General features: G+C 37.6%; 2 protein-coding genes across 6 annotated transcripts in view; both read right to left on the reverse strand.

The window, feature by feature from the left end:
• Nucleotides 1–9,783: 9,783 nt before the first annotated feature.
• gfi1ab (growth factor independent 1A transcription repressor b) lies at nt 9,784–15,711 on the reverse strand. Its single transcript, XM_039691486.2, has 7 exons — nt 15,602–15,711; nt 12,772–12,975; nt 12,257–12,454; nt 11,286–11,668; nt 11,061–11,198; nt 10,791–10,956; nt 9,784–10,689 (listed from the first exon to the last, which is right to left on the reverse strand). The coding sequence occupies exons 2-7, from the start codon at nt 12,881–12,883 to the stop codon at nt 10,511–10,513; spliced, it is 1,176 nt and encodes a 391-aa protein (XP_039547420.1). The 5' UTR covers nt 12,884–12,975; nt 15,602–15,711; the 3' UTR covers nt 9,784–10,510.
• Nucleotides 15,712–16,103: 392 nt separating this feature from the next.
• Nucleotides 16,104–25,512, reverse strand: part of evi5b (ecotropic viral integration site 5b) — a 59,672-nt gene continuing 50,263 nt past the window's right edge. For all 5 annotated transcript variants that reach the window (XM_039691480.2, XM_089134164.1, XM_039691481.2 and 2 more), the window contains 2 exons: nt 21,264–21,359; nt 16,104–18,021 (listed from right to left, as the gene is read on the reverse strand). In XM_039691480.2, coding sequence (XP_039547414.2) covers nt 17,749–18,021; nt 21,264–21,359 — 369 coding nt within the window. In that variant the 3' untranslated portion in view covers nt 16,104–17,748. The remainder of the gene's footprint in view (nt 18,022–21,263; nt 21,360–25,512) is intronic.

The raw sequence follows: 25,512 nt of genomic DNA on the forward strand, positions 1-25,512 counted from the left end.
TATAGCCTATAAATCAATAGTCAATCAATGTCAAATTGCCAATACATTGGTTTATATCTTGCTTAATTAGTGCAGTTGTTTAGAGTTTTTAACTACACTGAGACTAGATAATCAGTGTCTTTATAATGTGTACTTTGATTGGGAGTGCCATCATTCACGTATTGTACAGTATTTCTCTGGTCTCCACATTTCTGCTTGAAAAATGCGAGTTTCATTTCGTGCACGCGCATATGAACGCAACACACGCGACGCGGTTATGTTTTCCGAGCTGCAGTAAACAAACACTGTTGTTGCACTTTGTCGTTTATCAAAAACAAAACGTAATAAATAATGGTATTTTACTCTCACTTTTGTCAGGCAAAAAGTGATGCAAGAGATGCACTGCCTGCCCAGACAAACCATCAAACTTTGCTGACACTAGAGAGGACAGAACACAAGTTTACCTGATTGCTGTTCCCGCAATTCACTCTCATGTTTTTCTTCTTCCTCTTTTCGTGACGAGAAGGATAGTTTCGCTTCATTTTGTCATGGACTTCGTACACATTAATTAGCGCGCGACACGAGATGGAGGCGCGGCCTGAGTAATTTGCGTTGCCTTACCATAAGGTCGCGTGCAGTCTATGGCCTCGTGGAAACAGTTTGACTTTCTAATTTTTTTTTTTTTGTAAGTGAATGAGGCTTTGCGATTTTTATATTATTTTTTGTCTAGGCCTACGTGAAATTCTACATCCATTGTACGATTTTTTTTTTTTCCTCAGAAGGGCAACCTGAGTCGAGAAGGGCATATGGGCATTTGCCCGGGCAACCTGAGCAACCCCCCTGTGCACGTCCCTGGTGTGTTCTGTATATTACTGCCTTGGCAGAAGTATGATGACATTTGTATACTGTTTCTGGTGGCACTTTTGAGTTAAAATTTTGAATATTTTTGCATAAGATGCACTAAATTCACTTGAAGCCTCTTTTATGCCGCATTTCTTTGAGTGTTTGTATGTTATAGGCCTGTCCCAGGTCACAACTATCATATATCCATGTATTTTTAATAAGGAACCGCAACAGGACAACAAAAGTGTAACCTGACTATCTGATAGACACATCAGCTTTTCTAGACTTTTGAGCAGAGAGAAATGAGGCATTGTTATATTTAATAGTTTTACATTTTTGCATAAGGAAAACTATTAAACAGTTTATAAAATTGTATAAACAACAATCATATCTCTCAAAGTATATTTGAGTTGTTGAATGCACCTTCCATCACAGACACATACTGTGAGACACCTATGTGTTTTTGCACTTTCATAATGGCTTGCTGACAGGACTGTTTACTCTGCCACTCTCTTGCCTATTTCTTGGCAATAGAGTGGCCCTGAAGGCCCCTAGAGGCCATGTCTGGAGCTAAAGCTGTCTGCCAAAATCCCTCCCTAAACCCCAGCGAGCATGTCAAGAAAAACTGTGCTGTTTAGGGGTCACTCCCCAGAGTCTGTGCCTTAGCTTTCACTGCCTTATCTACAGATGGACTTGTGCATTTTGATTTGCAACAGTGCACTTTATATGGACATGGCTCAGATTTTCCATTCCCCATGATTTGGTAACTGCATGAAGATTAAAAAAAAACAAACAATAAATATTGTGATTTATGGAAACTACTCACGTATTAGCTAAGCACCTGCGTGAACCTTTACCATACACAGAGCAGGGGTCAGGGTCAAGTAAAATCAGCTAGGCCTTGATGTATGGTATATTTTAGATTACAAATTAGTGTTTTCCCTTAAGTTAATTCCCTTATTTAAAACGTGCAGCATATGTATGTGCTCAATCTTCTAGGGGGAAGCAGCATCTGTAATGCTAAAGTGGTAGATCTGAGTGTTTTCAGAGTGACCGGGATTATGAGGAGGAGAAAACAACAGATCCATACAACCATACAGGTGCTTCTATTGACGATGCCTGCTTGCCCTTTTGTAAATCGGCATTTTGATGGCGATTACCTGTGTTGAGTTGTTCCAAATCAATAAGTACAGTGTGTGAACCTTAATTGACAAGGATAACGCTGGCCCCTTTTCCAAAGGAGAGACACCCTGTCTTGCTGTGATCAATACATGCTCACCAGCACGACAGAGTCCACTCGTGTGCTCGGGTACCCAGTGCCTTCATCTCTGTAGGCAACCCCCAATAGCAGAAAAGGCTGTTATGTTACATGTGAACAGGCTGTCAAAGCAATTTTGTCAGTCTGCTCATTCTCTGGTGTTTAGAGATGCTGACACACTGTGTACTGGTTCCCATGATTTTATTAAGGTGATGGAAGCTTTTAAGCGTGTTTTTTTTTCACTCTCCCTCTCTCTCTCTCTCCTTTTATCCATGAGTAGATGTACAAGTGTTTTAATTTGTATTCCTCCTGTCAAATATGTCTCTGAAGCACCTTGTTTGCCTGTCATTCAGGTCAACAGATCATCATTTTTATTATTTTTTATAGTTTAACTTTAAATCAGCGGCATAACTTGTGTGATGTAAACAGGTGGTGATTTTTATTAACATTTATTGAGCTGTTCCTGTTCTGGACTTCTGGCCAAACTGTGTGATAGTGGTCATATTTAGGCCAAACTTTCTGACCACAAAAGACCATAAAATGTTTCTGTGGAAGTCTGTTTCCTCCTCCACCTCACAATATTTAAATCTTATAATGTGGCAATATCCTTCAGTTTATATTTAGCAAGGTTTTTTGTTTGTTTGTTCCATTTTACACAGTCTGTTGACTATAAGTAACGTTCCACCTAACACCTCATTGGAGTGTTAGTAGAGTATTAGTAGACTGGTAGGTTTAGGATTAGTATAAGCTGGCACGTATAGGTGCAAATTTACTTATAGTCAGTAATGTCTGTTGGAGGAGCATCACAATTAAGAGTCAGTAGATATTAAGCCGACAGTCTACTAATACTCTAATGTGACTTAGTTGACATGTAGTTACTTCTCTAGTCAACAGAATCAATCAGAAGGAATCATCAAAATAAAGTGATTTTATATCTCACAATTATAACTGTCTCTCAATTGCGATATGTTTCGCATATTCTACTTAAATTTTGATTTTATATTACATCAATACCATTTTAAATCTTACAGTGTGATATCGTGCAGTTCAAACTATTTCAATGTCACAATTGCATTCTCTTGAAAATGCCTTAATTTCTTATTGTTGCAACTAGTGTGACTTCTGTCTAACAATGCGAATTTATTTATTATTTTTAAGCTTTATCTCACAGATACCTTTCTTTAACAGCAAAGTGGATGTGATAAATCAAGTAAATGCGATTTGGAGGTCATTTGCCACACCTGCTTCTTCACGCTGTTGTTGTGCAAACATCTATAACTGGACTGTGTGGAAAGCAGGCTGGAAAAACTCTGAGTTGATTTGAGCAGATCAGGTACTGCTTGCTATCATTAATGATTTAGCATACACCAGCAGGGAAACGAGCAGGGCCAGTCTCATCTACCCCTGCAACCCAGATCTTTGTCCTCAGATCTCCGTAGTCTTTTAGTGACCAGAATCAAAAGCAATCTCTAATGTGGACCTTAAGATTAATTTCTCTCTTTGAAATATTTAATTAGCAACACATTCATTTTATAGTAATATGTGTAGCTGCATAAGCCCCCCTTTGTAATGTATAAAATGGCTTGAGTCAGAGATGAATGATTAATCGTTACACTCTTGTTCAAATTGAATTTACTTATTTCTAACATGTTGACTCTTGTGTATAATTTTGCCTTTTCTGTTAGTCATGAGACCATTATTATTTAAAGCAATTAGATTGTGTGAGATTTATCCAAAAAAAGATCATGTTTGACGTAAAGGGAAAAAAATATTTCTAAATAGAGTTGACCCGACACAAATGAATGTTGCGTTCGTTTTGTTAAAGCCTACTCTTTTGTTCCGTTCACACTTCACTGCCCATCAGAGAGTCAACACCAACCACATTCACACAACAGCAGAAAAACATCACAGGTGTTCCCACATACACCATTACACGAAACAGCCTTTTATCTCTAGTGCTTTTAAACAGTGTAGGAACATATCAGTGTGTCTGAGTTAGTGAGCAAACGTGTTGGTGTGTTTTATGCGTCTAGTGTCAGAATGTGTCTACGGAAGGAGGCTGTGCGTGCTGGACCTCGGGGACATTGGAAGTACTTACCAGCTCACTGTAGACTGCTTGATCTGTTGAGAAGCAGTGCAATGGCTTGATGGTGCTACAGACTGACACATGACTACACAGACCCCGAATAGACATTAGCACAAGGTTCAGCAAACCTACATCTGAGCCTCAAATCATTCATTAAATCAGAACATCAAAAGGAACTTTACTTGAATGCCTCGACATCAATTTTTTATTATTACTGAGAATAAATCGTTTGTCTTTTTTTTTCTCACCACCACCACCATCTCCTGTCTCTTTTAGCACTCTCACTCTCTCTCTCTCTCTCTCTCTCTCTCTCTCTCTCTGCATATCAGCTTGCCTTCATCCCTCTCTCCTTCTCTCTTCTAGTTTGATACATCCTTTTGCTTGGCATGGTATTTTGTGAAATGGATCTAATGAATTTTTCAGAGAGGTTCATTGCTTTAGTCAGGCCTGGTTAAGTGGAGGATTGTATCAATTCGCAACCTTTTAAGGCTGCATGTCCGCACTTTCAAAAATCACGCTCTTTATAGAATTGGGATTTATGCTGACCGATATTGATAGATGACTACTAATAATATTACACTTTAAAAATGCTGGGTTGTTTTAACCCAACATTGGGTCAAATATGGACAAACTCAAATGTTGGGTTAAAAATGTAATTAAAAAATGTAACCCAATGGCTGGGTTTGTCCATATTTGACCCAAACCCAGCAATTTTTAGAGTGTATGCACTCTAAATATAGGCTACTAAAACATTCCCTTATGAAACTCACTCGAACTTTATTTGTATCTTTCTTGAAATATAGACAAGGGCTTTGGTAATAGAGTGGGAAAAAAGACTTACATATTTATGGCTTTTAATTCTACTGTAACTGTGCAGCCTGGGCCTGTCTGTCACATTGTATTTGTTTCTGACCAGAAAGCTTCTCTTTGTTCAACCTTTTACCAACATGAATCCTTTTAGTGCTTTTGTCAGGATTCATATGCCATTAGATTTCTCTTTAAATGTTGATGAAACAGAACTAAACCGATGTACTACGGCTAAAGAAATTGCTGCCTAGTGGCAGGATGAATAATGTCATGAAAATGTGACTTATTAATAAGAGTGAAGGGGGTAGATTTCTGGGAAATGTTTAAAAATATATATATTTTAATGTTTTTAGGTGTAGTTTCCATTCTTAATAGTCTCAATCTCATCTCGTGAAACTGTCTGATTTGGAAAACTGATTAAAAAAAATAGTTATCTGATAAATCAAATCCTATTTACTCATATCTAGCAATTTATTTATTTTTATATATATATATTTTATGAACATACTATACAGGTGCACTGAAAACTCCAACAAATATGAAACATCCCCTTACGGCTCCATTCGAGCGACAGCTAGCATCCAAATAGTGGTAGTGATATGTAATGCTAAATGAAGCAGATAAACATGTCTTTAAATGAGCAGCGACCCACTGCACCCACCTTTCAGCAGCTGACTAGCCCGACTGCGTGCTGTGAAGGGGTTGGTGGGCCCCACTGCGAGAGAACTAATGGAAAAGCTTTCAGGGCTTTAACCTGAAGGAAAACGTCAGCTCACATTTGGCCGCTCACCCAGGTCTAATGTCTCCCAATTGTGGCAATCACCACCGCTCTTACCCATTTTTATCATGCACCCCCTACACACACACACAAACAGCTTTTCTCGGTTACACTCTCACACAGCCCCACTGGACTCTGGAATGACTGACTTCAGAGCGTGCCAGGACTCTGGAGACTTACCTTGTTTAACAGTCCTGAAAACAACAAGGACCGCAAAAGAACAGTGTGCAGAGTTTAGGCAGTAAAAGCGTGGTACTCAGGCTCAGTTGGGACATGCAGAGCAGACTGGGAAAATGCTCCCTGTTCCCCTGAGTCTGTGCTGAGGTGTCATGTCAGCTGGAATAGAATGAATAGTAGACAGACACTGTACTCTGATGGCCTCACACACTGTAACCTGATGCGGTTTAAGACAAATCAGACTTTTCAATTGAGATTGCTTTTTAATTCTTGTATTTCTTTGTGTTATGTACTTAGTGAGTCAGTTTTATTCTCAGTAGTAGGGTAGAGTTAATATTTGTATATATCTATTTTAGCATATTATATATCCTGTTTTATGAAAAAAGTCAAGTTATATTTGTATAGCACTTTTCACAATGCACAACATTTTCACAAAACCATTTTTTTATTACGGGAATTTTGTAGTTTATAGATTTCAGATATAATCAAGCATACATCTTTTTATCAAGCATAGTTCATGTAACCCAGCGCAAATTGCTCTTCTCACAGATAGGGTCTGTTATGGGTGCCAACCAAATTCCTTGTGTTTTTTTTTTCTCCTTTTTTTTTTTTACCGTTCTTTCTAAAATCATGAATAATTTGTATCACCACCCTACTGCCTGATGACAGCTGTGCAGTTGTCTTGCAGTCTATTTTTCAGATCAAGTAAATAATGAATAAAGCGCCCCAACAAAAGAACACCCTGTCTTCCCTGAGACCTTCCACTACACCTCCAGTCACAGAGGTGTAGACACCCTGCATTTCTTCTGTCACCTCTGTTTATCTTTCTAAGTGAGAGACTACGGAGTAATTCATCAAAATGCCAGAATATGTTTGAAACATACCTTGTATATGCGTGATTTCGGGCACAAAACTTTGGAAATTATTTTTTAAACAACACACCAAGCAATCCAGATTTCCCTCTTTTTAGATCTGCCTTTTTCCACTGGTTTTTAGTCATTTTCTACACAGTATAACACAATATTGTGAAAAGCGCTGTACAAATAAATGTGAATTGAATTGAATAATTGATATGGGAATTTGGAGGATTCCTAGCTAGGATTTAGTCCTTAATATTCTCTTATCGGCCATATAAATCAGGAGAGTGTGCTGGTGATATATCACTCCCTCATTGATAGAAGCATTGTTTGTCTATCATTAAACATGTTTTGAGACCACTGTGGCATACTGTTCTTTTTGTTTTTCGATTAAAATGAGTCAAATAATAAAATATTTTCCTTTGTGTTTGAACATGTAAAAATGTTGACTAATTCTGATGGGTATTGGTTTACAATTTGTAAAGCATAAAAACCATTATGTCTGTAAGTCCCAATAAAAGTGTGTGTGTGTGTGTGTGTGTGTGTGTGTGTGTGTGTGTGTGTGTGTGTGTGTGTGTGTGTGTGTGTGTGTGTGTGTGTGTGTAAACCAGAGAATGAAGTGCTCTGATTACTCACCCACTGAAATTGATTGGGCTCTTTCCAGGACTTCTTCTATTCATATTTGATATGCCTGGAGGCTGTGGAGCAACGGTCTTAAAAACCTCACTGAAATCTGGCCTGGCCTAATGGTCCAAGCTTGCACTTTCCCTCTGAGTGAACCACAGAGGATTGAAACTGTGGTGGATACTGACCTGCATAAAGGCATTGCAATCCCTGCACTCTGGACAACATCCATACCCACACTGCCACTCTATCTACTCTAATTCAGACCACTGTAATAAAACATGATTGTTGGATGGTTGCCTTCAAATTTTGAGTTTATTGAAATTAAAAGTTTTAGTTAATAAAAGTCGTCAGATCACCCTTTATACCTAGGTCTAGCACTTACAATACAGATTTTTTTTTTTTTTCAAAGCAGTGATAACGTGTTTAGTCGTTTCAGCAGATCTGCGTGAACGAATCATTTTGATAACGTTCGCTCGTCTGTTGGCTACAGAGGAAAAAAAAAACATTTGTCGTGTCAAACAGATTGGTTTAATGAATAGAAACTCATAATATTCTGTGGTCTGAACCACGTGAATTACTTAAATTAATTACTGAACTACTTCTATTAATTACTTAAGTTGTAATAGCAAATCATGAAAATAATTTACATGTAGAAGGGAAATGACGAATTTTGCATGTGAAATGATTGGTTTCATTCCAAATACGTTCCTAAATATTATCCTAGGCTAATTCAAGGAATATTCTATTTTCCCTCACATCAGCAGGACAATCCCACAGCCATGTGCTGATCTCTCTTTTCTCTAGAATAAATATGCATTTTCCTGTTCCTCTCAGTCAAATCTTCGGGGTTTTAAAATATTCAGTATTTTCGCGGGTCTGAATGCAGTAAGATTTGAGCTAAAAAAAAAAATCAGTGATTTCAATCTTTGATTGTTTCTTCGCACTTTAACAAAACTTGTGCTTCTAAGTTGAAACACAGAATTAATATCATGGCATCTCGAAAAATGTTGAGGGTATAGGCGGGAAATGGCTAATGGAGCGCGGTTGCGTAGGCCCGCATTTTAAACCGTATATTATTTACCTTCATTGTGTCAGATCCCAGATAAGCTGACGTTATCCCGAGGCCGTTTTAGACAGCAAGGCAGCAGAAAGCACTGACCCGCCATATTCCGTGGGCATGAGTGAGCTGTTTTGTGCTGAATAAACTCCTTTTATTTACACTTAGTTTAGTTAACATCGGAGATCCAATTGTGTTTAGAGTGTAAATAAAAGAGAATAATAATTTCCATGGTCAGATAAGACGAGACAACTCGCCGTTTGATTTGATAGCACGTCATTTGCACACATAAAAATATAATAGGCTATATCATTAGCCTATATAATGAATGATTTGATGCAATTATAAATATTTAGGCTACGTATTAAAAATAGCCTAAATAGGCTACATGTTAAATGTGGCATGTGTTTTTCAGACTGAGGAATAAAGCAGTGGGAAAATTACCCGCAACGAAAGCAAATGAACAGTTGTAAAAATTTTACTCCAAGTTTTAGATGAGAACATTTTTCGTGTCATTTTTTTATTCAAAATGATCAAGAAGTTTAACTGCCATAAAATGTTAAATATAAGTAATAATAGCCCTATAAATATATATTTTTTTAATAGATCCTAATTTTTGCAGTTTTTTTTTTATTTACTAGTCCCAACACAACTGAATTAAGTACTAAATGGGGAGTTTAGCCTGGGCTACACTGAAATTAAATTGAGACCAATTTCGAAAGAAGTGTGCTGCATTCGCTCATTTTAATCAAGTAGACTAAATTTTAAAAAGTAAAAAATCAGGCCTGAATCAAAAACAACAATTATATTTGCAACATTATCACTTTAGTGACTGTTGAATTTCATTTAAACTTTACACAATATGCTGCTAATTATGTTCTCTTCAAACGTAAATGTATAAAGTTGGTTTAAGTGTATTTTTAGTAGGCCTAGATCAGTTCTCTTTTTTTTCAGACTGAGATTTATAAATAATTGATCATTTGTCTTTATTTTTCTCGTCCCTTTCTTGTCTAATATCGAATAATTCTTGATTCCCATTAACTTAATGGTGTTTCAATAATTCTTGTCTTGAAAATATAGGCCTAAGATAATGCGAAGGCACTGATCGCGAAACACGTGATAAGTGGAATTTCCCACAGCTCTGTTGCGAATAAATAGGCTTATAGGCTATTTTTTATTTAAAACGTAACGAAATGCTTTAATTTACATCATGACATGACATGGACTATGCTTATGCGCAGTAGCCTACAGAGATTTTACGAAACAACAACTTTGTCTATTACACACACACACACACACAATACACGGTAGAAATATCTCTTCGTAATATTCTTTATTTCAATAAATAGTGTCAATTATATAAAACAAATAGGGTATTTGTCACTTGAATTTATGTGACAGTGTACCCTATTAAGTAAGTTTATTTACCCTAAAGAAAACGAACCAAATAGAAAAGAAGATATAGGCTAACTGTAGCTGATGGTTCGACAAGCCAAATAATTTAAGTTGGGCTAGTACACAAACAATCCTTATATTGATGAAATCTCGCAGTCATTGTAGTGCTTGTTTTGCCAGCATATCCCATTTGCAGCGTTGAAAACAAAGTGACATTCTTTTGAGATGCGGTGATTTTTCTCTCCTTCAGCTGATATTTTGGGTGATACAGTGTCCTTTCTCGCGGCGGTTAAATTTCGTCCCTGATTATTTTGGTGAAAATATTTTGGGTTCAGACACGATGCCTGACATGTTTCTGCAGCGGACTATTGATTTGAATGAAGATACCCTGTTATAATATCACCATGAAAGCTGTCAGACCTGCTGGCCTGCTGCTGACTCGTAGGCAAATCTCACAAAGCATAAACAGCTCTACAACTAATGTAAACGGTACTGTCGCCAACTCTAAAACACTGATTTAATGTTTTAGGAATGAGCAGTGTAGCTTGTTAAATTAAAAAAAAAAAATGCTTGTTAAAGTCCCGTCGGGTTTTCCAATAGCCTAGTGTTTGGTAAAGTCCTTGACTCATGAAACAATGTGTCCTCCTCACTTCAGTCCATGTTGTGTTTCCTTGTGTCTTCTTAAATCGACCTTGCGCTGGAATCCTTTGCCGCAGAGGTCACATCCAAACGGTTTGAATCCAGTGTGTTTTCGACTGTGCGTTATCAGATTGGAGCTCTGACTGAAAGCTTTCCCACACACCTGACATTTGTGTGGCTTTTCCCCTAGGAGAGAAAATCCACACGTCAACGTTTTCATCCAAAGTTCTATTTTATAGATAAAGTTCTATATACATTTCTATAGGATAAACCTTTATTTCGTTTACCTGTGTGGATAAATGTGTGTTTCTTCATATCTGATTTCTGGTGAAATCTCTTCCCGCAGTACTGGCATGGGTAGGGTCGTGTATCGGAGTGTATAAGGAGATGAGTGGACAGAGTGGATGATCTTTTAAAACTTTTCCCACAGATTTTACAATCAAAACTTCTCTCCTGTGGGATAAAAGGCCTGTTTGTTTAAATTCAATCGATTTGAATTAAACATTAAACATTTGTGCTATGATTTTCAATCTTAAATATGAACATGAAGAGAGCACCTGTGAGTGAACAGCTTTGTGTTGTTCCAGACTAACCGCGTGTCCGAACGTTTTCCCACAGATGTCGCAAGCAAAGGGTCTTGTTCCACTATGCGACCTCCGGACGTGAACTTCCAAGCCATGTGGTGTAGAAAACACCTGTGGAGCAGAGAGGACCATCTTTAATAAACAATTTCTAATTCTAAAAACAGTCAAGCTGATTTGCTCTATAATCCTAAACATTACCTTGCTGCATTTGATGCATTTGTATGCGCCATTAAGCAGGAGACGACTACACATCACATCGGAGCTGGACTTGATCTCAGTTCCTTTTCCCAGTATGCTGCTGTCATCATAAAATCCAGAGGCAGTGGCGCGCTCGAATAGGGTGGCAGTGGAGCCGTAAATGCCTGCGCCAGATCCTCGTTCAGTGAATAGAGAGGGCTCGACATGTGCGCGCTCATTGTAATAGGCTGGAGGAGTTGGCCGCTCGAGAGAGTGGTGATGATTGAGGGTATGTACCAGCTGTCTGATTTCACATCCCGAGTACCTGCTCCACGCGTAAGGCCTGAAAGGGACGGCGAAGGGCTGTGTTTCCTCAACGGAGGGTGAAAAAGATTTGGCTGACACTGTTAAAAGAGAAAAACGACCAATTAGCCTAATTAGCCATTTATGTGTTTTAAATATGCTGTTTATTCGGTTTAGAAGAGTGAATTTTGATATTTGCATTGACAGCTCTGCAAGATTGCTCATCAGCAGGCCTATGTCTCAAAGACGTTTCCTGTCAGATGGTAAATAGACATTTGGAAAATGTATTTAAGATGTTTAGTATGATTACTAAGATGTAAAACTGCTTTATCTAAAATGTCTTTTAGGTGTTTTCCAGATTAATGTTAGAGACGTAGGCCTGCCATGTGCTATCTGGTAGGCTCGCTTACTTATTTGTTGCGCAGCGTTTTGTGACAAAATTTGATAAGGTCAAAATAGCTTATATGGTATACTTTTATAACAAACGTTTTTGTAATATAGGCCTATATTGTGATATATATGATAAATAGGCCTATTGTTTTATTCAAATTATGTCCGATAATAATCAGAAATGAACGAAAGCAATAACGTCAACCGCCAATATAAAAACAATCATGCATTCACACACTATAGTTGCAATTTGATGGGCTCTAAATATTTAGATATCTTCAATAAAGTACACCTCCTACCCGGTGATGCTGATGGTGATGGAGGTCGCCAAAAGTCTTCGTAATCTGACGAGCGGTCGCACACGCTTCCCCCAGAGCTGAGAGGAGACTTGGAGGAAATATCAGCGTGATCCAGGCGAGAGTCCGGTGAACAAGCATCAGTCGTGTCGCCTGTCAGAGCATCCGTACAGCACTCTGACTCGTCTGAAGTTTTGCTTTCTGTAATGATTTTTCCCCATCAAAAACACAGCTGTAAACTATTGAATCTGAATCTTACAACATAGGCTATGGATACAACGTAAATCTAGAATCCAGAGTTTTCCCACACAAATGTACGCTCAGTATATTACCATCACTTTCTTTCTTAGACAAATAAACAATGACCTCATTATGTTTATATGGGAATAAAAAGAAAAAAATCTACAAGCTTGTTTTTTGCATAAAAATATTTTTTCTGTATGACAATTACAATGCATTTTGCATTGTTCTCTGTAAATCGTATATAATTTAGAATTTTAAATGTAATTTTGACATACCTGCGCATATGTGAGCTAAAATAGAATCAAGTCTTTTGTAGTCATCCTCCAAAGATCGTGGCTGGTGGTAGCTGTGTGCTTTTTTGCTCTTCACCAAGAAAGACCTAGGCATTGTGTCTCCTCTAGTTCCTTCCTTCGATGTCCTTGGTCATTAGTGAAGATCAGGCAATCTGTCAGATCCACAGATGCGGTGGCTTTTTATCTCTGAAAAGATTTGAAGACCATTTGGTTGAAGAACAGTGCGTCTGTATAGAGGATGGCAGAGTGGGAGCATGCGTAAAGCAGTTCTCTCGTCTGCCAGGTGTTATGAAGACAGGTGCTTTAAAGGGACAACTACCAAGCCTTAGGCCTGTGATTGGTCCGCCCCTCTATGAGAGGACAGACAGGTCCGGGGGGAACCGTGGCTATCAGGATAAGTGATACACTGTTTTATCAATGTGTTACTCAATCCCTAGCTGCAGGGGGAGAGGAAACGAGGAGACGGCAACCCAGTCTCTGCATGCCTTCTGCAGCTAATGATTTGCGCAGGTTTTTGTGTTAAGGACTTGATGTTAATTTTTTTTCTTCCAAAACACTTTTTTTTAAAATCAATTTAGGGACTGCTTATGTAATTTGTTTTGCGTTCACATATGGATCATGCACAAGGGGACATTTTGAGTCCTTCATATAGACAGGCTATAAAATGTAAAAAAATAAAAATAAAAAATGTATATATATATATATTTATAGGCTAGGTCTAGGCTATATTCTTATTGGCTTTTTTCTTAACACATAAACAATCGTGCTGACTATGTATTTATTTTTGTTTGCTGTAGGCTATTAGCAAATAGGTAGGCCTACACGTTAATTTAAAAAGTTGGTCTAGATAAAATATTTAATTAGAAATTCTATTTATTAATTTAATTTGTTTTTAGATTTAAGTTTCGGGTAATGCGCCAAAACACACCCAGATACAATTCGATAAACTAAACACTAGGCTATGACATAAACGTCATCATTATTAAACCATTCAAAGCCAAATATCTCCTCCCTTAATCACGTTATCTTATGTTTTGGTACAATTGTCCAAATAAGCATTTGAAGTCATTAACCCCGTTATCATGATATTTTAAAGAAAACAATTGGATTTTTAAAAGAGTTATTTGTAAAACTACAGCCTAAGATAAATATAGTCTATCAAATAATTATATTTCTAATAAACAGATTGAATTGTCGTGACTCAAGACCTTGCGCAAGGCCAATTACTGCCTGCCGAATGAATGAACAATAATACACCCTGTACACGACTCATACAGTCAAAATCTTTTTCACAAAAACTTTTATTTTTTGAATTCAATATTTAGGCTTCTTTAAAAATAGGCTACATTTAGCCTATTTAATTTTCAAAATTAAGTTTTATTTATTTATTGAGTCTATTAATTCCAATCATTTCAATGCCAAAAAGTGTCCCAATCAACCAGAATTCGTAATTGGAATGCAGCTTTCTGTTGTTGGATTCATATTGACCAGGTTCATTAACCGGACTTTATCAAGATGATCAAGTAAAACTTGGTTTTAGTAGACATGAGATAGTGTTGAGCTGTCCACACGCCAGCGGGGTCACGGTGATCTCGAGTTTCGTGGCTGCTCAGTGAACAGAGCGTCCTTGTTCAAAGTGGACGCTGGTGTTCTGTCGTGGACACAACAGGGACACGCATTCAGCTCGTCCGGCAGACAATCAGTGGGAGCCCGTACATCAGCCAATCAGTCTCCGTCTCACCTGCCTTTGACTCGTGACAGCCGTCGCGCAAAGTAATCGCTTCACTTCACTACCTAGAGCGCTATTGCAGTCTTTCATTTAGGGGGGAAAAAAGCTGTAAATGAATGTGCGGCTATCTGTTCTCTTTACGGCTTCGTCTCGTTATTTAGACATGTTTCGTTTACAGTTTGTATGGATTTATGAAATCTGTCGGGCCCATCAGATAGCCTAATCGCACAGTCCAGGATCCGCAGAAGAGTGAGTGTGTTTGATAGCCTATTACAGAGAAGCGCAGGAAATCAAAGCGCAATGTGCCCTCCGTCGATTAGACATGCCACCCCAGGGTGTCCGGTAGATAGGATACCGATAATGCCACAGTGTTGCCAGTATCTTGACTGATGTTCTGACTTACATTATCTCACATTTACTGTGTAGGCTACTCCATCACGAGAAACATTGGAAACAATCATAGGCTGGCTATCCCACATAACGAAAGTGACAGAAACCTGAACAAGATACTTACAAGAGGGGAATAAATAATTAAATGGATAAATAAATAGGCTACATTATCTCAAAAACAGAACAAAATATCCTAAATTAACTCTCAGAACAAAATAAAACGATAAGAAAAAAAGGAATATCCTGACCATTGCTGCTTCATTTCCCCCCCTAAAAGTTATGTTTAAAAATAGCCTATAGCCTATGCTTTAAATATTGTAGGCCTACTTCTAAAATACAGAGCCCGTTCTTTATAAAGATAGGCTAAACAATAGGCTATTTTTATGAGCAACCAAACAACGCTACCAAAATCTTTATAACGCTTCTTTTCTAAATGTTTCTCGTCCTGCACAGTTGAATGTCATCAACAAATTGAAACGTTTGCATTTGTTCTGGACAAGTAAAACGTTCCAGAGATAACCTAAGTCGAGTTTTATTCATATTTAATACGTTGCTACAGTAGGAAACATCATGCATAGCTGAACGCGAGAACTGTGATTGCTCTATAGCGAAACCCTGATTCAAGAATTATGTTTATCAGTCACTACAAGTCTAACGAGAGCTCATTCCCCAAAAAGGAATTGCAGTACTCACCCGATAGCCTAACACAATTCGTTGTAAGATGATTTCGGGACAGTTGAGGTGTTTTCGTTTAAGGCAAAGAGCGCACAGCCAATCTCCTCTCATGGGTTTTAAGCGTACGAGCATCTTAACACGCGCGCACACACACACACATTCAAAAACTTCCTGAAGAACGTTATTTGCGACACATCTAAATAGTATTCCAGTGTAGGGCTGTATCTTCAGCAGCTGTTTATTTCAGTGCATTAAATGTTTATTTGTCCTGAAAACAAAATATTAAACCCTAGCCTACAATACAAGAAAAAATAAAATAAAATACACGCCCGAATATTGATTACAATATTCGAGATTATAATATATGTAATCTCGATTTCAAGAGAAACTAATTTAGAAAATATCATTCTATTCATTCTATTTTTTTTTTTTAAATACCACACATTTCGTTTGACTAATCGACTCTTTTTCATGCTTCTGCAAGGAAAATAGCGAACAAAGCATGACAGGCACAGGCAACTATAAAATGGTCTTTTTATTGTGATATGAATCAACACGTCCATCATCTTCAAGACACATATCTTGCATTGTCAACAGTCTGTTAAGCGTTTCATGCCCACAGGAACATTCCACAGGAATTCACTGTTAAACACTCAACTTTTGTAAGGTTTTAGTTTATATCACTACGGTTATTCTTAATTGCTTTAAATCACTTTAGTGTTTTGTGCTTTGCAAGCTCGTTTAGCAAAGTCTTTATTTTGTATGTGGGCAAGGTGGACAAATAGTGTACCAACTATACATCCATCATTTTAAGGCTTGCTCTCTGAAATTACTTTATTCTTTTGCTTTGAAGACGACTATCAAAGTCCACTGGGACATAAAAACTCATTGGAGAACAGTGTAGAGTGAAGCTCAATTAAATATATTGCCATAAACAGGGATAAGTAGTATTTCATTATCGTGAAGTCATATGTCATCTGTGCAAAGATCCAAACTGATTCAAAAGCTAGTCGGCACGAATACGCATGTAAAACGAAAAGGAGGGGCAGTGTGTGTATACTTGTATTCTCATTGCCTGCGATAGCTGTGAGTGCTTGGCTTGAGTAAGGCCAGAGAGGGGAGAACATTGTTCTGATAAACACCGCTCTCTGCCTCTAATTGCATCAGTTTGCAGCTATTCATGATTCATAACATGCTCTGCATACCACATTTGTAGAAAATATTGTAAATCAGCAAGAATTTCATAGAATCTTTCCAGGCACAAAAACAAATCAAAACTCCATCCTGTGAAATAGAGAAATGACTACATCAAAGCTACAGTACAAAAGTTATTGGACAGCAGTGTGCCAGGAAGAGTTGTTGCCTCCAAAGACCTCCCAAATTCAGTAATACATCCTTTAACTGTACAATACATTACAATAGACATGACATCCACTGAATACATATTTTCAAGTAATAATGGAGATGGAAAAAAAAAAAAAATCAAAACGTACATATTTACATAGATGCTGGTTCCTTGACCCACATTTCATAATGTGTTCAAGACCCAATCTTATAATTCATGCCAGGGAAAAAAAGGACTTGATAACTTTAGATATGACACCGTTGTATAAATATGGAACATATAAATGTCATTATAAAGATGATAGTGTTCCATTCATTAATATCCCTCAAAGTTAAGCATGGACTGGTTTCTTAAAAAAGGATGACTTTAAAAAATAAAAGCTATGACGATGCAAAATCTTAATGCATAAAACACGACGCTATACAAAGTTGCTTCTCATAATGTGAAAAAAAAAAAATTGTGGGGTATTAGAAACACCCCTTTTTAAGGTTTGGGAATCTCGTGCCACAAAATTATTACTTTTATTACAAGGGTCTCAAAGAGCCTAAAAAGGCACATTAACCGACTTTATCGTGGCTAAAATTAAAAGCAGTGCCAGGACAAACATCTGACGCATTTTGGCAAAAACAAAACAAATGCAGATGTAAACCATGACCTTTTAGAGAGATAGATAAGGACTCCACAAGTCCATTTGTAAAGATGAATGAGGGCTTTTCAAGTTCTCCTGTTCGAGTCCAATGCTCAATGCTGTAGGACGAGCTTACAGACCATGTTACCTTCCCTGACCTTAGATTGCAGTTTGTGTCACCAATCCATACACTCATACTGTAGTTGTCTTATGGCTGCCATTTGAGGGCACAGTAAGTCGAAGGGTATCTCCTTCCTCATCACCCTCACTTTCTGAGTCCCCCAGGTTTGGATGTAGTGTGATCCGGCCTCTAACCTGATGACTGGTCAGGTGGGGTGACAGCTTCACTCCATCTTCATCAGAGGACTGGTAGGATTCATTGTCACCTCCATAGTGATTGACTATGTGAATCCCATCAAAACTGGGTTGGTCGGGTAATCCCTGCTGCCCTCTTAAGCATCGGATCTACGAGAAGAGAAAAAGAGAACATCAGCTCAAATGAAACTTGAACACCTTTAGCATTTCATTTTACAACATGCAAATAAGCTCCAGGAAAGTATTTCTTCCGAAAAGATAACAATAGGAAAGGTAACAGTCGCCAAACACACACCAATGCACCAATGCACCATCAATTTAAACAAGCACATATAGTGGGATGATGGGGCCAAAATGAGTTTTCTACACAAACAACTAGTCAGTCAACAACACAATCTCATGGCAAATCAGAACTATTTTATATTTAAACAAATTAATGGCTAATTCGTATGAATTCACACAATCTCCTTCATATGTTTTCAAATGATCTGCTTACAACCCAGTGACGGTTGTGTTTTGGGTTGGGGTTAAGGCTGGACCTTCATACTTTGTTTCCTACAAATTCATACGAATTAGTATCTTGTCTAATAGTTATGTTTTCCTGTGAGATCAGGTTTGATAGTTCACCCAAAAATGAAAATTATGTTATTATTAACCTACTCTAATGCTGTTCAAAGATATGAAGAATGACTTCAATTGTATGGAACAAAAAATGTTTTTTTTTTTTTGTTTGTTTTTTTTTCAAAGAAGAAAGAATTGCATAGCTTTTTGGATTAACATGAAGGTGAGCAAAATATTTTTGAGTGAATCATTCCTTTAAGAAACAAGTAATAAGTCAGGTCATCTAACCCATGCTAAAAAACAAACAAACAAGTAAATCAAATGGCCAACCGTAAGCCTATAACATAAAAGTCCTGGTGTGAAATGTGGTTTTGAACTGACAAATTTGCTCTGTGGTATGATACGCAGTTGCACTCTTACCTGAAACATTCTGCCTCAGAAAGACAGACATGTGGGGAGAAACGTATTCATGGGTATTTCAGTGTAACCACAATCAGTAACATTCTGTTTTATGTCCCTTCCACAATGTACAGTCATTCCAACTATAACTAACTAATATTACCCAAATTACATAACAACCAAGAGTTTTTTAAAATGAAAACACAGCGTTCATGCGGGATTTGAAGAGGGCTGATGTGCGAGTTGTGGAGGCTAAAGAAAGAAAAAAAAAGAGAACAAGCCGGAAGACAGCATCAAAATGGCAAGAGAGGCCACAAGCATGACTCTGTGATGTTGAGAGACTAGCTCGCGTATGGTTTTGCTTGGTGCAAATGCGGCTGATTGGAAACCTCTCGCTGTTTAGCAACTTCGTGATTTAAATAGCAACCAGATACCAGACATCCGTCCTTTTGTTTTAAGGTTATGACTAAGCCGACTTTAGTGAGGCTGATCTTTTAAGCTCAACTTTGCAACTTAATTCCACAAATCTCCAGAAAACATCTGGAGATAAGTGATTTATATATTGTCGTAAACTTGCCGTTCTGGACTGATTGTTGTTGGCTCTTGACAAATTACTTATGATGTTCCTCCAAAATATTTAAATAAATGAATACATTTTAATGTAAATACATTAACATAAAAATGTAAATTAATTAACTCATTCCGTTAATTCAACTGGACTATTATTAAATGGGTCCTCTCTCAAACTGCACATTCACAAACACCCAAATCAGTCTCGTTCGTAAGGGCTTGTGGCTACAGACAGGATTCATGCTGCTGCTTGATTGCGTACGAAGAGGAACCTGGCAGGTTTTAAGAGGTAAAGCTGTCTTGCTGCACTCTGTAGATAGGGATTGAGATGGATTTAGTAGAAAGTTGTTTGACCGCAAACCACCAGCCTTTTGTTGTCAGAATTAGGGAGGAGGAGAAAAATCACACTACATCCTGCCCTCTGTATAAATCAATTAAATGCTTTCCATTTTCTGTTCTGTCACTCTACATTCAGTTTAGCTCCCTTACCATGTAAAATAACATGTCTAGCTAAGAAAAAATTAATAATGCGACGCGACATTTGACTGTGATTTCTTAAACATCACAATATGTTTAAAACTGGTTAGGATGCAAATACATCAAAGGAAGTCTGATCATTGAAGTCTGTCATGCTCACTCCACATATCGTGTCAACAGAACTGCTAGTGATGTCAAATTCCAAATAAACATTACACAATCTATATCGACCTATAACACCTACATAAGAAACATCAATGGCAAAAGAAGCTATTAGACCAAATTCTTAATGCCTAATGACACTATCATATTTGCATTGTCCATATTTCCCATAAGCCCAAGACACATGAAAGGCTTTATATAGCAGTTCTCAAACTTTTAAGTAACATCTACGAGAACATCGGATCCCGCCACCACAGCAGTCAGTCGCCACTCAGGGATGGCATATCTGCATTGATGAGAATAACAATTTTTTAAAACACTCCAATCAGTTAGTAGCTATTTAACACAGAGAAGTTAAATGGTTTAGAAGTGAGTCCCACTACCAGAAGTGGGCAACAACCAAAACACATTAGCCACAAAAAACAACACCACCTACAGACAACGTAGAGTTGTCACAAGAAGGTTTTGTTTCTTCTATGTTTATGTGAGCTACTTTCTTAAAAGTGCCTAGAGGTGAACTCCCCTTGGAGAGGACTTTGTGCACTTGCTTACGTGCTATAACACACTAAAACAGGGTGCACTTTAACACATGACCTGGAGAATAAAGGTGAAATAAATAAAACTAGATTTAAGTGCTACTTGTTTAGAAATCATACAGTGTGCCATCTCCAATGACTGCAGAGCCAAGGTAATGCCAAGTAAACCGGGAACATGTGTCACTGTGTGTACCTCTCCGTTTATTTGTCTGATTGATGACCTGACAATTCGATTAGGTTGACCTTGAGTCACATGTGCAGTCGACTTATTAAAATACAGGGTCGACAGAACCGATTTCAGGCTGGTTACTCCACCTGCGAGCGGATAGGTGTAGCGCGACAGAATGCGACGGGGCGTGTGCAGGGCAAACTGAAGTGCAGGAAGAGGCCATGCACAGGGCGTAGTTAACACTTAAAAAGCCCTGTGAAATAAACTAACAAATCTGTTCAAAGCGCTCATGAAGCTTGTGAAAAATAAGAAGCTAACCACAAAACAAATAGTAAAGAGCAAAAACATACATCAGGCAGGAAAAGAAGCATATCATGGGTGGGTAAAACATCACACTCAACTAGTTGACTTTGACTACTACAATAAACCTCTGCTTAAAGGTATATGACGTACATAGTCGTATACTATATTTTGAAACAATATGCAAAAGTATATATATATAAACGTATTGAAATTACCTCATGTTTGAGATCTGCTATCTGATCCTTGAGGTGTCTGATGTACTGGCTGGAGTCTGTGTTGTTGAGTTGACCTTGGACCTTTCCTTCCTCTTTCTAAATGGAAAAAAAGAAAGAAAAGGAATGAGAGAATATGCAAACCACCTAGAACAACTAGCAACCATTTACAAAAGTATTTCTTCCATAAAATAAAAAAGAAACATTATTTTAGGAATATTGTTGTACCCTTTTGCCGTTTTCTGAAAAAACACCATAAAAGTATTGCTGAATAGTACCATTTAAGTAGCCCATATGACTCATGTGCACTACATTCAAAGTCTTATGAAGAGTCTTCATCTCAGTGTCATGATCTTCAGCAGGTTGGTAACTGCTGTAACTTGAGAACCGAATCAGTCTGAGGTGCGTTTCCCGAAAGCATCGTTAGCCAACTATGGTCGCAAGTTCCGTCATTACCAATAGAGTTCAATGAAAATTGCGACCAACTTGCGACCATAGTTGGCTAACGATGCTTTCGGGAAACGCACCCCTGATTTGTGAACGAGTCCATTAGACCAGTTTTGGAACTGAAAAGCTCAGAGTTGCACTGTTTCCTAACCAACATCATGACGCAATAAAAGGTATATATTTTTTTATGTTAATCAGTGTTTTTGTTCTTACCAGCTATGCCAATTCTATTTTAGAAACGTTGCAACAATATATGACAATGATAATCTCAGGTACTGATTATGTGCTTTATTTAATGTTAAAATCATTTAATGCGAGTTTGAATCTTGAGTCAGATCTTGAAAATAAATTTAAGGAAAAAAGAACTCGGTGTAAACAAACAAGCGTATTCTACGACAAAGCTTGTATCAGTCACTCAGAATGTATTTTTATTGTTGCTTACTATTCCATTTCGTTGCGAGAGAAGTGCTCTTACAGAGAGCCACCCACATGCTCTCCTGATTGGCTGTGATTTTTTTATTAAATTTGTCGTGTCTCGTAGTCACGTAGCGTTTGGTGTGGACAGACAAATTTCTTATCGCTAGAATCTTTTCACATCACATCTGTTTAGGATGCATTGGCTGAACATCACTTTGCTCATTAAAGCAAGTGTGGGTCTCTGCAAGTCAGAATAATGTCCATGAAGAAAGGTCTTTATAATAGGTTGCGAAAGCTGTTTCTGTTAGTTTCTGTTCTTTCGGCACGCCCATTACTCCAACCTGTGCTCTGTTAATGTTGAACAAAGCCATGTCAGATATCAATATTTACATTTAATCAGATGCTTTATCCAAAGCGACTAACATGAAGAGAGCAATAGAAGCAATCAAACCAACAATAGGGCAACAAAATGCAAGTGCTGTGACTAGTCCCAGGTAGTCTAGCACAGTACACATGGCAAGGTTTTTACATTTATAAATAGATATGGAAAAGTACATGTTCGTATTAATGGGTCAGGTGTTGATGAAAAAGATCTTCAGTCTTCAGCAGTCTCTTGAAAATGGCTTAGCTGCTTGGATTGAGCTGTCATGGTAGGTCATTCCACTGGCTTGGAACAGTCGAGGTGAAGGTCTGAGAAAGTGATTTTACACCACGAGGCACCATTCATTTGCAGAACGCAAGCTTCTAGAAGGCACAAAGGTCTGAAGTAGTGAGTTTGATGCAAGCCCCAATTGGCAACCAGTGCAATTTTATGAGGAAAGGGGTGACGTGCTCTCTCTTTGACTCTCTTGCTGTAGCCCTTTGGATCAGTTGCAGAGGTTTGACAGTGCATGCTGGAAGGTCAGCCAAGAGAGCACTACAATAGTCCAGTTTGAATAGAACAAGAGCTTGGACAAGGAGTTGTCTAGCAAGATCCGATGGGAAGGGCCTGACCTTCCTAAGAGCCAAGCCGACTTCAAAGAACTTGCAGCGAAGAAAACCGATGGTGTTGTCGCCTTGCGTTGGCTGCATCTGGACCAAAAGCTGTGCTTGAACACGGACAACGGCTGACTGCAAACTAGCATGTGCGCCTCCATGAGAAACCAAAACAAGGACATACGCAGATATATGAAACATACAAAGTAGCGCTTGCTTACCATTTTGAATATCAGTTATGTTGATAACTTTCTTAATTTAAAGCGGCTCATTGTTATGAAAATATTTTTGTTTTGGAATGCTTGGATAGGATAATGTAACATTAGATAAGCCTGTGCCGTCTTGACTTACTTGCTCGCTTCCATTACTTGCGCTTTTATTCTCGTGCACTGACTTGTCCGCTAAACCGAACATCCAATCTGCATGTAATTACAGATGTAAATTGAGAATTTAATCTATAACACTGTTAATCCTTCCCTTTATTAAACCAAACCATACCACCAAACCTGTCCTGTCCTAACCTTGAGGCCCCGATATATTCTTTTTTTTCGTCCTTTGCTTAAAAAAAAAATAAATACTGACATTATACCATACATCACCATTTAGCCCAAAAATACAGAGTTTTTTTGCCCATTGGCTATTGCCCAACCCTACCTTATGGTATGCTTTAAATACTGAATTTTCCATTTTTAGCTAAGCAATAATGATATATTATTATCACTGTTAAATGGTTATTTACCAATTTGCCTACATTCAGTTCTGCATTAATAATTTAGTTGTTCATGTGACATTTATTTATATAGCACTTTATACAATAGATTGCTTAAAAGCAAAAAGCTTTACATTATTAAACATGAAAAACATGTAATTATATTACATCTGCATTAGACAAAAAGTACACCACCTTGGGTGTTTTTGTCGACCTCAAAAAAGCCTTTGACACCATAGATCATAAATTGAATAAACTACAGTAGAGCAGTATGGTTTTAGAGGCCGTGCTCACTCTTGGTTAGAAAGCTATCTTGACAATAGACACCAGTATGTTAATTTTAATGAGCATCAATCAGAAATGCGTAAAATAACTTGTGGGGTGCCCCAGGGTTCTTTGATTGGTCCTAAGTTGTTTATTTGATATATTAATGACATCTGTAAGGTATCTGATTTGTTAAATGAAAACAAATTTCTTGGAATAATATTAGACCATAAACTATCCTGGAAACCTCACATCGCTCATGTTCAATCTAAACTGTCTAAAACAATAGCCATATTTAGGCTATGTTTAGGTGGTATTTGTCATGTTTTCCTCACGCAATCATGTTTTTGATGCGGTGGTGACGTGTTCATGTAGTAGCTAAGGGTGTCGATAATAAAGCTCCTAAAAGCTGATGAAAAAGCAAAGATTATGAATATGTCAAATATGCCTATAGCAAGGAGACTTAAATTGTTTGGTAATAAAGATGAAGTTGACGATGCTGACTCGCGATCTTCGCAGTAGGCTAGTGAACGCGAAATTCACATTTCATTTCATAAGCAGAGAGCAGTCTGTTTTCTTTAGTTTTGAATTGTTCTGTTTACAAGTAGACATTTCAGTATAACGTCAGATATATTTTTCAGGTCTGTGGAGTAGGCTATACTTATACGCTGAGTTTCGGTATAGCCTATTGGCTATTTATGAGACGCGCACCAGCACGCCCCCGCGCCTTATCTAATATTGTCTGCTTTTACTTCTTAAAGGCAACAGACTATGTGAAAGTTTTAAAGCAGTCTTTTAGTGCCAGTTCAGAGCGGTCGCATCTGTAAAATTGTTTTTTTCTCATAAATGTGAACACGAAAACTAAAATAAAATGAATATTTTAAGTTCTATGGAGACTGGAGAGCCAACCCTTCCTCATCCAATTTGCGCAGTGTAATTAACAGAATTACAAAATATATTTTTCCTCCTATTTTTTTGTCACGCATGAATGTGTCTTTTCCCTAATATTAAAAATAAAACATAGACTGATATTTGTCTAATGTCTGGAGTCCTTTAAGGAAGTACCCTATATACGTTTCAATACATTATGTATTTTCTGAGAATTTTTATTTCAAGTTTTGACTGCAAATGCAATGTCCATAATGCTGGACTTCCCCAATTTTAAATAATTTATCCTCAACTAGTTTTGTGGTGTAGGTCTATGTATTTTATAATGTTAACTTCAAATAATAATATTAGCCTAATTTAAAGATAAGGTAGCATTGGATCTGGACGTTAAAGAGAATAACGCTGGGAGTTGGAAGTGGTGTGTCGCGAGTTAAGTTCTACTTCTGTATAGTTATTTCGGTGAAAGTAACTCAAAAGTAATACATGAGTAATGTAAAGCATTACAATTCCGAGACAGTAATATTGTAAGGTAATGAATTACTTTTAAATAAC

The sequence above is a fragment of the Pimephales promelas genome, chromosome 8 (genome assembly GCF_988280905.1).
Source record: "Pimephales promelas chromosome 8, fPimPro1.hap1.1, whole genome shotgun sequence".
NCBI lineage: Eukaryota > Metazoa > Chordata > Actinopteri > Cypriniformes > Leuciscidae > Pimephales > Pimephales promelas.

Excerpts from the sequence above, each read along its gene's own strand:
- gfi1ab (XM_039691486.2), bottom strand. The coding sequence starts at position 12,883 with ATGCCTAGGTCTTTCTTGGTGAAGAGCAAAAAAGCACACAGCTACCAC. Across the intron at positions 11,669-12,256 it reads ATCACCATCAGCATCACCGG|TGTCAGCCAAATCTTTTTCA; the intron begins GTAGGAGGTGTA and ends CTCTTTTAACAG. Across the intron at positions 11,199-11,285 it reads AATGCATCAAATGCAGCAAG|GTGTTTTCTACACCACATGG; the intron begins GTAATGTTTAGG and ends TCTGCTCCACAG.